The 12,328-nt window shown below is 43.8% G+C and overlaps 1 protein-coding gene across 1 annotated transcript in view; it reads left to right on the top strand.

The window, feature by feature from the left end:
- IARS2 (isoleucyl-tRNA synthetase 2, mitochondrial) overlaps positions 1-10,449 on the top strand; it is a 229,425-nt gene extending 218,976 nt beyond the window's left edge. The window contains exons 21-23 of the mRNA XM_030196012.1: positions 7,337-7,527; positions 8,685-8,829; positions 9,949-10,449. Coding sequence (XP_030051872.1) covers positions 7,337-7,527; positions 8,685-8,829; positions 9,949-10,091 — 479 coding nt within the window. The 3' untranslated portion in view covers positions 10,092-10,449. The remainder of the gene's footprint in view (positions 1-7,336; positions 7,528-8,684; positions 8,830-9,948) is intronic.
- Positions 10,450-12,328: the final 1,879 nt, after the last annotated feature.

Below are 12,328 nucleotides of genomic sequence, written 5' to 3'. Positions count from 1 at the left end.
TGATTCACTGAGTCTGTGGACAGGTGTCTTTCATACAGGTGACCATTGCCGACAGCTGTCTGTCATGCAGGTAACGAGTTGATTTGGAGCATCTACCTGGTCTGTAGGGGCCAGATCTCTTACTGGTTGGTGGGGGATCAAATACTTATTTCCCTCTGCAGAATGCAAATAAATTCATATACTTTCCACAATGTGATTTTCCGGATTTAATTTGTGATGTGCTATCTCTCACTGTTACCAATAACCTACCCTTCAATTATGGGCTGCTCATGTCTTTGTCAGTGGGCAAACTTACAAAATCAGCAAGGGATCAAATACTTATTTCCCCCACTGTAAATCCTCATGATATTCACCTGCTTGTGTGTGGTATGCTGCTCTAGAAAGCTGTTCAACATGCAAGAGCTTTATAGTACCTTTCTTTCTCAGAGGACAAGCAGGCTGCTTGTTTTCACATGTGGGTTGACATCCGCGTCGGCCCAGGAAACGGCAAATTTTTCTCCCAGCAAAAATAAAAAAGTTTTGCCAGAGCCTTCTGGCATGTGCACCGCGCATGCACGGAAGACTTCCCGCCTGTCGCATGAGCACGTCTCTTCAGTTTTCTCCGCGTTGAGGTGCGGTAGTTTTTCTGTGCTCCTCTCAGGCCCAGGAAAGAGTGTTCGCGAGTTTTTTGGATTTCCGCTTTATTTTACTTGATTTTATTTCAGTTCTAGTTTTTAAAAAAAAAGTTTATTTTACTTTTGTCCCCTTTTAAAGTTTCCTTTGTTTTCAACGCGGCCTGCTTATTCTCTTCTTTTCTGTGCCCTTTTTTCTCTTAACAGGCACAATCGCGTCTTTTGATTTCGCTGAAGCCGTTTTTCCTTCCATGTCATCGAAGACACCCAGCGGCTTCAAACGTTGTACTCGGTGCAACCGGACCATCTCAGGTACCGATACCCAAGCCCGACCAAAGCCCAGCCACTTGTAGTCTGTGTCTTCGTATGAAGAAACGGACCCAAGCGTCTCGAGAAGCCCAACGAGAAAAGCTTTTTAGGGCTCGATCCGGTCCTTCGACATCGGTACCGAGGTTGGCGGTGTCGGCATTGAGAGGAGCATTGAATTTTAATTGCCAAACCTTAGACCATTCTTCTAGCTTCCACAGATCCTTTTTCATGTTTTCCACTCCCTTCCGGGTGTCCACTCTGTTACAAATCTTTGTATCATCCACAAAAAGGCAAACTTTACCTTCTAACCCTTCAGTAATGTCACTCACAAATATATTGAACACAATCGGTCCCAGCACCGATCCTTGAGGCACTCCACTATTCACCTTTCCCTCCTCCGAGCGAATTCCATTTACCACCACCCTCTGGCTTCTGTCCGTCAACCAGTTCCTAATCCAGTTCACCACTTTGGGTCCTATCTTCATCCCGTCCAGTTTGTTCAAGAGCCTTGTGTGGGGAACTGTGTCAAAAGCTTTGCTGAAATCTAGGTAGATTACATCTATAGCACATCCCTGATTTAATTCTCCAGTCACCCAGTCAAAGAATTCAATGAGATTTGTTCGGCACGATTTCCCTTTGGTAAAACCATGTTGTCTCGGATCTTGCAACTTATTGGCTTCCAGGAAATTCACTATCCTTTCCTTCAGCATCACTTCCATTACTTTTCCAATAATTGAAGTGAGGCTTACCGGCCTGTAGCTTCCAGCTTCTTCCCTATCACCACTTTTGTGAAGAGGGACCACATCCGCCATTCTCCAATCCCACGGAACCTCTCCTGTTTCCAATGATTTATTAAACAAATCTTTAAGAGGACCCGCCAGAACCTCTCTGAGCTCCTTTAATATCCTGGGGTGGATCCCGTCTGGTCCCACAGCTTTGTCCACCTTTAGCTTTTCAAGTTGTTTATACACACTCTCTTCCATGAACAGTGCTATATGTACTCCATTTTCATTTGTATTTTTGCCAGTCCATCGCGGTCCTTCTCCAGGATTTTCTTCTGTGAAAACAGAACAAAAGTATCTATTTAGCAAATTTGCTTTTTCTTCATCTTTATCTACATAGCGGTTCGCAGCATCTTTCAGTCTCACAATTCCCTTATTTGTCTTCCTCCTTTCACTAATATACCTGAAGATATTTTTGTCACCCCTCCTTACATTTCTAGCCATTTTTTCTTCCGCTTGCGCTTTCGCCAGACGTATCTCTCTCTTGGCTTCTTTCAGTTTCCTCCGGTATTCCTCTCCGTGTTCGGCTTCTTGAGTTTTTGTGTATTTCAGGAACTCCAACTCTTTAGCCTTTATTTTCTTGGCCACTTGCTTGGAGAACCATATCGGTTTCCTTTTTCTCTTGCTTTTATTTACTGTCCTTACATAAATGCTTGTGGCTCTATTTATAGCTTCTTTTAGCCTGGACCAGGTTTCACTTGCGGGACTCGATAAGGCAGCTGTCTAGCTTGGTTGATGCACACTCTACGGAGTTGGCCGAGCCTTTTCGCCAGGTGGTCATGCAGCAGAAGGTGAGTCGCAAGTTGCTGGCCAGGGGTACGTTTGACACTTTTGATGTAGCATCCAGGATCGCTGCTCGGGGTATAGTGATGCGCAGACACTCATGGCAGCGTGTCTCTGACCTGGATCATTTGGTCCAGCAACGAATGGCGGATGTTCCTTACTGGGGGGGACAATCTTTTTGGTGAAAAAGTAGAGGATTTTGTTGATCAGATCAAGAATCATAATGATGCTATGGATTCTCTTTGCCACCTGGCACCTTCTGCTACAACCTCCTCATCTAGGAGGTATTTTGGGGGGAAGAGGAGTGCTCCCTATTCCTATCCTAGGCGTAGGTACACTCATGCTTCTCGGCAGCCTGCCCAGGCTCAACCCCAGCGTGCTCATTCTCGTCAACAGCATGCGTCTAAGGCCCATTCTGCTCCCCAGCAAAGCAAAGGATGGGCTTTTGATTGGCTCCAGTTAAGCATAACCTCAATCAAAGTGTCCGTACCGGACGACTTGCCGATTGGAGGGAGGTTAATATTTTCTCACCAAAGGTGGCCTCTTATAACCTCCGACCGGTGGGTTCTTCAAATAGTCCAGTTAGGATACACCCTCAGTCTGGAATCCAAACCTCCAAATTGCCCACCGGGAGCTCATTCATACAGTTCCCAGCACAAACAAGTACTTGCAGAGGAACTCTCCGCCCTTCTAAAGGCCTGAGTGGATTGAACCTGTTCCACCACGGGAAGAAGGGCTGAGATTCTATTCCAGGTACTTTCTTGTGCAGAAAAAGACAGGGGGGATGCGTCCCAACCTAGACCTAAGGGGCCTGAACAAATTCCTTATTCGAGAAAAGTTGAGGATGGTTTCCCTGGGCACCCTTCTTCTCATGATTCAATAGAACGATTGGCTATGCTCTCTGGACTTAAAGGATGCTTACACACACATCTCGATACTTCCATCTCACAGGAAGTATCTTCAATTTCGGCTGGGAACTCAGCACTTTCAGTACTGTGTGTTGCCTTTTGGTCTGGCGTCTGCGCCCTGAATGTTTACAAAGTGTCTGGCTGTAGTAGCAGCGTCGCTATGAAGACTGGGAGTGCATGTGTTCCCTTATCTCAACGATTGGCTGATGAAGAGCACCTCGGAGGCAGGCGCTCTACGGTCCATGCGAATGACTATTCAGGTGCTAGAGCTGCTGGGCTTCGTGATCAATTACTCCAAGTCCCATCTCACCCCAGTATAAAAGTTGGAATTCATTGGAACTCTGTTGAACACAAAGACAGCTGAAGCTTATCTTCCCGACGCAAGGGCAGACAACCTCCTGTCCCTGGTGTCCATGGTTTGAGTGTCTCAACAGATCACGGCTCTGTTGAGACTTCTGGGGCACATGGCCTCCACAGTTCATGTAACTCCCATGGCATGTCTACACATGAGATCAGCTCAATGGACCCTAGTTTCCCAGTGGTATCAAGCTGCGGGGGATCTAGAGGATGTAATCCAACTGCCCACCAATTTTCGGAATTCCCTTCAGTGGTGGACGATTAGATCCAGTTTGACCTTGGGACGTCCATTCCAAATTCCTCAGGCTCAAAAAGTGCTGACGATGGATGCATCCCTCCTGGGGTGGGGAGCTCATGTAGATGGGCTTCACACAAGTATCTTGGTCCTTTCAGGAAAAAGGTCTTCGGATCAACCTCCTGGAACTGCGAGCGATCTGGAACGCTCTAAAGGCTTTCAGAGATCGGCTGTCCAACCAAATCATCTTAATTCAAACAGACAATTAGGTTACGATGTATTACACCAACAAGCAGGGAGGCACCGGATCTTGCCCTCTGTATCAGGAAGCCATCCAGATGTGGCTTTGGGCACACTGTCACGACATGTTTCTGCAAGCCACTTATCTGGCAGGCATAAACAACAGTCTGGCCGACAGGCTGAGTAGAGTAATGCAACCTCACGAGTGGTCACTGAACATAGGAGTAGCCCGCAAGACCTTCCGAGCATGGGGCACCCCCTCGGTGGATCTTTTTGCCACTCAAATCAATCACAAAGTCCCTCAGTTCTGTTCCAAGCTTCAGGCCCACAACAGACTAGCGTCAGATGCCTTTCTCCTGCATTGGGGAACAGGCCTTCTGTATGCGTATCCTCCCATACCTCTAGTAGGGAAAACTTTGCTGAAACTCAAGCAAGACTGCGGAACCATGATACTCATTGCGCCCTCCTGGTCGCTTCAGATTTGGTTCCCTCTTCTTCTGGAGTTGTCCTCCAAAGAACCGTGGAGATTGGAGTGTTTTCCGACCCTCATCACCCAGAACGAGGGGTCACTTCTACGTCCCAACCTCCAGTCTCTGGCTCTCACGGCCTGGATGTTGAGAGCATAGAATTTGCCTCCTTGGGTCTTTGAGAGGGTGTCTCCCGAGTCTTGCTTGCTTCCAGGAAAGATTCCACAAAAAGGAGTTACTCTTTCAAATGGAGGAGGTTTGCCATCTGGTGTGACAGCAAGGCCCTAGATATTTTTTCTTGTCCTATACAGACCCTGCTTGAATACCTTCTACACTTATCAGAGTCTGGTCTCAAGACCAACTCCGTAAGAGTTCACCTTAGTGCGATTATTGCTTATCATTGCCATGTAGAAGGTAAGCCTATCTCTGGACAGCCTTTAGTAGTTCACTTTATGAGAGGTTTGCTTTTGTCAAAGCCCCTGGTCAAACCTCCACCAGTGTCATAGGATCTGAACGTTGTTCTCACCCAGCTGATGAAAGCTCCTTTTGAGCCACTGAATTCCTGCCATCTGAAGTACTTGACCTGGAAGGTCATTTTCTCGGTGGCTGTTACTTCAGCTCTTAGGGTCAGTGAGCTTCAGGCCTTAGTAGTGCATGCACCTTATATAAAGTTTCATCATGTAAGAGCCATGGCTGCGTCAGTGGCTCACTTAAAGTCAGCCCTAATTGAAGAAATTTGCAAGGCTGCAACGTGGTCATCAGTCCACACATTCACATCTCACTACTGCCTTCAGCAGGATACCCGACGCGACAGTTGGTTTGGGCAGTCGGTGCTGCAGAATCTGTTCAGGGTTTAGAATCCAACTCCACCCCCCAGACCCATTTTTGTTTTGTTCCAGGCTGTACTCTCAGTTAGTTGTTTATGGTTTCAGGTCAATCTCTGTTATGTCCTCGCCGTTGCGAGGTCCAATTGACCAATGTTCATTGTTTTTAGTGAGCCTGGTTGCTAGGGATACCCCACATGTGAGAAGCAGCCTGCTTGTCCTCGAAGAAAGCGAAAAGATACTTACCTGTAGCAGGTATTCTCCGAGGACAGCAGGCTGATTGTTCTCACAAACATGCCCACCTCCCCTTTGGAGTTGTTTGTTTGTTTCTATGCTTTTTGATTAAACTGAAGAGACACGCTCACGCGACGGGCGGGAAGTCATCCACGCATGTGCGGTGCGCACGGTTCACGTGCCAGAAGGCTGTGGCAAAACTTTTTTTATTTTTGCTGAGAGAAAAGTTTGCCGTTTCCTGGGCCGACACAGATGTCGACCCACATGTGAGAACAATTAGCCTTCTGTCCTCAGAGAATACCTGCTACAGGTAAGTATCTTCACTTCATCTGAGCTCCTTTGGATGAGATTACCCATGAATGAGACTTGTATATTGCTGTTCTCGGAGAGCACCCGTTACACATAAATAACTTCATTGTCTGGCTGGTGTATCTCTAGTCCCTTTTAGTTTTGCTGTGCTTTTCTGTTAATTGATGGATTTCTTATATATTTTTTAATATGAGATTTTATATTATGATGTAAACTGTTCTGTTTTGTGAATGCAAATTTGAAACGGTATAGTAAATAAATAAACGATAATACCTACATTTTCTGGTGACAGACACAGTAAACTTTTAAGATATACATGTTTCACTGTGGTTGACATTAAGAACACTCACCGTGCTTCCTTGACTATATAGGATCAGTGTTGCATCAGAAGTACCTTTCAGCTTAGAGATGCTCTGCTGCTATCAGTATTAATTTGCAGCGCTAGTATACACTGAGCAAAAAAAAAAAAATGCCAGTTCTCTTCCCTGGTTCCTGGACACTATCTGACCCCCTGCAAAGGAGCCACTGTATTTCTTCTTGAAAAGTGTTCTGGATGCATGAAAGTGTCTTCCATTGGAAGTAGTGGGGTGGTATGAGACTGGTCCCTTAAGGTTACCGGTTCAGAAGGTTGGAATCACCTTCCTCAGGATTTGAGAGATCAATCCTCATTACTGTCTTTAAGGAGGCGATTAAAGACATTATTTGTTGAGGCCTATGGAGCTCAGCATTGATATTTTTTTGAACTTCTGTCTTTCTTCTTTTAATCGTTTCTTCCTACCTTAATGTTATTTTATTATTTGTAAACCAATCTGAATGGATTTTTCTACCATAATAATGGTAGAAAATTTTATAAATAATAAATATGTAGTGAAGGCCTGAACAGTAACAGTGTTCCAGAAAGCTTGAGGTAAACAGAGAAAGTCATGGAGAAAATCAAAGATCAAATGTTGTGTATAATGTTACATCATGAATAAAATTAGGTAGACTGAATCGACCTTATGGTCCCTGTCTGCTGTCCTATTCAATGCTTCTGTTTTTCACGAAGCATTTTGATGGGCTTGGATTGCTGTCAGGAAGGAAGAGACATGTTCTGGTATGTGGTGTTATTCCTGAGAGAGGAGACCGTGCTGATCAACTGATATTTTTTTTCTATAGCTTGAGTAGAAATGTGGCTTTAAGTAAAGTAATTTTTCAAGTAAAGAATTCTGTAGGCAGAGAGGCTGTAAAACCATAAATTTGGAAACTTTTTTTTTAATGAAAAATATTTCTTTTCTCAGAGCCTGTGAGCGTTTTTCGGACCGGCTGGATAAAATCCAGTTCCATGTGGAAGAAACCAGGCTTGGTGGAAGCTATAGAGGGTGCTTGTGCTATGCGAGACTCTTTCCTTGGATCCATCCCAGGCAAGAATGCAGTGGAGTACGATGTGACCATTGTCATTGAGCCAGGCTTGCTTTTTGAGCTTATGGAGGTACGAGGTCGCTAGTTAGATCTATCCCACCCTGCAAAAATTCTACCAGGACTGCAATAAGTTGTTAGTGAGAGCCTTCCTCTTCCAGGTTGTAACTTTTCAGGAATTCTTCAATACAATCCAGAAGAAGCAATTTTAAGAAGTTTCTGGAGAAATCTTCCTCTTGTGCTTAGAGTCAGGTGTGAACAAGGTGATGGGTTGGTAATCATTTATCATCTGAATTCTAAAAGATTCTGGAGACAAAGATTAGAATTACCAGTGCTCTCTCCAGGACCTTTTGAATGGGCACACCACCCAGCTGATTTTATTGATCACCTGGCTAACTTGACAGAAAATTTTGTAATATGACACAATACTCCCCCTCCCTTACCCACTTGGGAAAACATTTTTGGGAGAACAGTGCATTACATCAAGTAGAGAAGAGTGAGCTTCAGCCAATATAATCCTGCTTCACTGCCACAGGAGTGAACAGTAGAGTGGTATGATCTTGGAGGCAGCAGGGCCCTAGACCAAGTAGAACACTGGGCAAGGAGTGAAGGAACAGCCCATCTAAAGAAATAGGATCTCCCACATGTTTCTGCTCACTACCCCATCCACGGCAACTTCCCTGGACCCCTTCTCTCTCCCCATCTCCAGCCATCCCCTCTCCCAATATGTGTAGTAGTAGCTGTGATGTAGATCTTCAGGTGGTGGCAGTAGGATTTAAAAGTAGCAGCAGGTCTTGTGAAATCAGAAGGCAACCAAGGAAGTCCATAGGAGGGTGGGCCACCACAGGGCCTGTGAAGTGCATGCTGGTTCAAAGGCCCCGTGTTGATTTACCCTCTGATTGCCACCCGATGATCATTTGCCCATTAGCCCTGGTTTTGATAGGTTCTAGTCATGAAGGTGCCAAAAGCCAGCCCTGAGAGACAGCAAGAGTGCACACCCATGACATAGAAGCCCTGACCTAGCTTTGAAAAGACACTTACACGGAAGTTACTCTATGTAGGCTCCCAGCATGTAAAATTCACTTTTTGCTTCTTGTTTAGTATGTTCCAAAGTGATACAACACAGCTAGTACCAAATGCAGCAAAGGTAATGTCTATATGTACACAACTGAGTGAAACAATTCTGTGAGAGCCTTGTTAACGTCATTGCCCTGCTGTCATCCCTTGCAGTCATTGCAAGCTGAGGAGACATCAAGTACATCTCAACTAAATGAGTTAATGATGTGCTCACAGACAAGTCTCATGATTGAGGTACCACGGGACCTGCCTTCAGATGCTAATATTATCAACGGATCCTTTCTTATTAACTTAGAAGGTGAGACATGAGCTATGGCTGATTTATTGTCATCGCTGTTTTCATTTAAAAATATTGACATGGTTCTAGAAGTCCTTTACTTGGATGTCAGCATTGTTCTTAGTGTTGACTAGGACACTGTGTATCCTGTCAACTCTAGAGCAGGGCTAGACATGCTGCCTCCAGTGGCCTTTTGCTACATGAAGTGCCAGGACTTTAGTCCTCCCTTAACCCGTTAGTGCCCAATGTTCCCATAATAAGCCATATGGGAACATTGGGCACTAATGGGTTAATATGAGTATAAAACATTGAAACTGTCTGTAGAGTAAGGTTGGTGAGGGTGTTTGGCAGGCTATTTATTCTCTGTCCGATGTTTTAGGGGGAGAAATAATAGATCTGATATACTAACTTCTCAAAGCACAGATTAACAGTAGGAAGTTCTGTGACTGAGAAAAACTAGGCCCTGTGTATAAACACCAAACCCAGTTTCCAGCCTGTGACAACTCTCTTGTTTTGTTTTTCATTTATTTGGTGAAAATAAGCTAGGAAAGGGGCTTGAGACTATGGCTCTTGCTATATAGGGGGACATTAACAGTAGTTTCCTCTGGTCGGCATACCCTGCAAAAATGCTGCTATAGAAGCCTTTGGCTGGTGGCCCTTATTTTATTCAACCCCAGCAAACTCTTATATCGGCTTGTTTCAGCATCAAAAGATATTTAAAAAATAAAAAGGTGATCTTCAAAGCAGGCCTAGGAGCAAAAGCCAAAATCATGCATATTTTTTCTTGATGTGAAAAGTCTGAGTAGTATTATGTGATACTCATTGCAACTCTAAAGCATTAAGACATTACAGTTAGATTTTCAAGGTTAGAGCCATTTAATTCAAAGTGACACCAAATCCTAAAAGAGTTTGAGTGCTCAGGAGCTGCATGGAAAGAGGATTTTATGAAAATAGAAGATTCAGGAAGGAATATGGGGGGGGGGAGTCTCCTGCAGTAGCTGGATATACTGAATTGCACCAGCTTATCTGTAAGTTTTTCCTGCCTAATGTGTTCTTGCTTGCATGATGGGAGTAGGGTAACAGCCTAAAATAATTCAGTGTTTGAGTTTTCTTTTTCCTGCCTTCCCCCCCAACTCTAAGGTGGTGGCATTAGTGAAGAAACAGCCTTCAAAGTCATAACTCAGTTAGCAAGCAGAGAGAGATGCCCCCGCTGCTGGAAGTACACAGCCTCCTCCTTGCTGACACCCTGTCCCCGCTGCCTGGAAGTCATTGCTGAAAAATGAAGCATCCGACTTTGTGATGCACACCAGGATCTGATCAGAGCTTGGCTACGTCCTGTGCAACTCGACCGGGCAGAATGTCAAAGGATCAGCACTGCCTGGGAAACCCTGTACATTTACACAACAGGGTGGTACAAACTACCTTCTGGGACTGAGACTTTGCATTTCTATGTTGAGATGCTAAGGAGGTCGGAAAGCCACTGTCTATGACAGATAAAATCAAAGTCTATTTTATGATTGTCAGAGCTGAAGTGAAAAGCAGGAGATTTTCTCTACATATAGATGGAGCCATGGCTTCTGAAGACTTCCCATATTATGCAATCTGATTTTAAGTCAGAAAAAGCTTTATGGAAATAAACTTATAAAAAAGGTTAGTAATATTTTTTAAAGTGTGGATATTAAGCGCTGTATTCTGCAATGCTGTTATCTGTACAATAAAACTAGAATATAAATTTTAGGGAGTGTTTTTTCTTATCAGATCTTAACTACCGCCTTGGGTGAATCTCTTCATAAAGGCAGTTAAATCCCAATTAATGATAGAGCACATTTCATTAGCTGCTGGCCTTTGTCACAGCAGCCAAAATGCTGTCAGTTACTGGCAGGAAGCTGTGACCATGTGGTAACCAAGACTTGCTGACAGTCATTTGCATTGAAACTTTCTTAGCACATTGGGAAAGGAAAATAAACATTCTAGGGTCAATTTTCAAAGGCAGCAATTTGTTAATAGCAGCTGATAAATGTGTAACTTGTCTAACTATATAGTTTCAAATAATCTATGGATAGTGTCAGGCCAAAAATCCCTTTGACTGACCTGATAGTATCTGTACAGTGAAGGGGGGCAACGAGAGGACAAAGTGGGGGCAGGAACCGATAATGGCTTGCTGAATAGCAAATCAAAACTAAGCGGCTAGCATGGACAGCTGACACCAGACGACGTGTATATTCAGCAGTGTTGAATATAATATAAATTTAAATATCACAGCCACCATTTAGATTAATACATATATTTATCGGCACTATTACCCCCTCTGTGCCTGTTCTGTTTTCAGTATGCAAACAATATGTGAGAGTGCATGGTCAGTCATCAGAGCAGATCCACGGGTCACTTGCTCACAGCACTAAAGTTCAGGTGTTTCTATCACCTTCCCCTGTGTTGCTGTGCACAGTTCATTCAAAAGCTATACAAGGTGCTGCTCACTTCAGAGCATATTATACCGGGAGAGCTTTTTCTTAATACTTCTTCTTGTAAAGGCCTTCCAGTGGAGGTGGCGGAGAAACAGAAAACACAAAAACCTGGGGAAGGGGAGGACTTTTTACTGACACCTTTTTTTTCCTGCCTTCCAAAAGTGTCCCACCCATCCAATCAGATCTCGCTTAAAGTTTCTCAGTATGTTTTTTTTTTTCTAGTCATGCACAAGCCAACCTTGAACCATGACCTTCAGTTTGGAAGACAGCCATCATCAAGGTAGAATTATACTGGTTCACATTGGCTGCTTGCACACATTTTTAAAATGGTATAAGGTGAAACCAGTATCAGCTCAGTAGACTACAAACACATGTTCTTCTGGAAGTTATAAGTCTTGTTCAGACTAGGGGACTCTGCAGCCCTTAACAATTTGTTTGCTGTCAGTTATAGTTTCGCCTACAGTTTGAATCTAGCTCCAGTTAGGTCCAGGTCATCAGTGGCATTCTGAACCAGTCCTGGAGGGTAAAACCAGGACCAGTTCAGCTTGTCTCTGAATGGCCTGGATTGTTCATGTAGATCTGCTTTTTATAGTATTAACTTGATCCCAACTGTACTTCTTGTGATTTTACTTCTGGTATATATTGGTGTTTTAAGGCCATGTAATATCCATGTTCTGTGTATATGTGACAGAGGTGAGGTATTCTGCTGATATGTAGTTTCTGTAGAAAATCCTATTTGTTCTGTTTTCCCAATAAGAAATGCATTTATATTTTAGAGACTGGTGTAATATTTGCAGTGCTGCCTTTTTATATATATTGTATGGCTGGTGTTTAAAACGGGTAGAAGTAAATCGATTTTTCATTCTTTCAAAAAGTACAGAGACCAGGGACTCTCAATGAAATTACATGGAAATACTTTTAAAACAAATTGGAAATTATTTTTCACACACAGAATAGTTACGCTCTGGAACTCGCTGCCGGAGGATGTGATAATGGCAGTTAACATATCTGGGTTTAAAAAAGGTTTGGACAAGTTCCTGGAGGAAAGTCCATAG

This window comes from Microcaecilia unicolor, chromosome 3 (assembly GCF_901765095.1).
Source record: "Microcaecilia unicolor chromosome 3, aMicUni1.1, whole genome shotgun sequence".
In the NCBI taxonomy this organism is placed as follows: domain Eukaryota; kingdom Metazoa; phylum Chordata; class Amphibia; order Gymnophiona; family Siphonopidae; genus Microcaecilia; species Microcaecilia unicolor.
The sequence above is the reverse complement of the archived record's forward strand: the minus strand, read 5'-3'. Positions and strand labels throughout refer to the sequence as shown.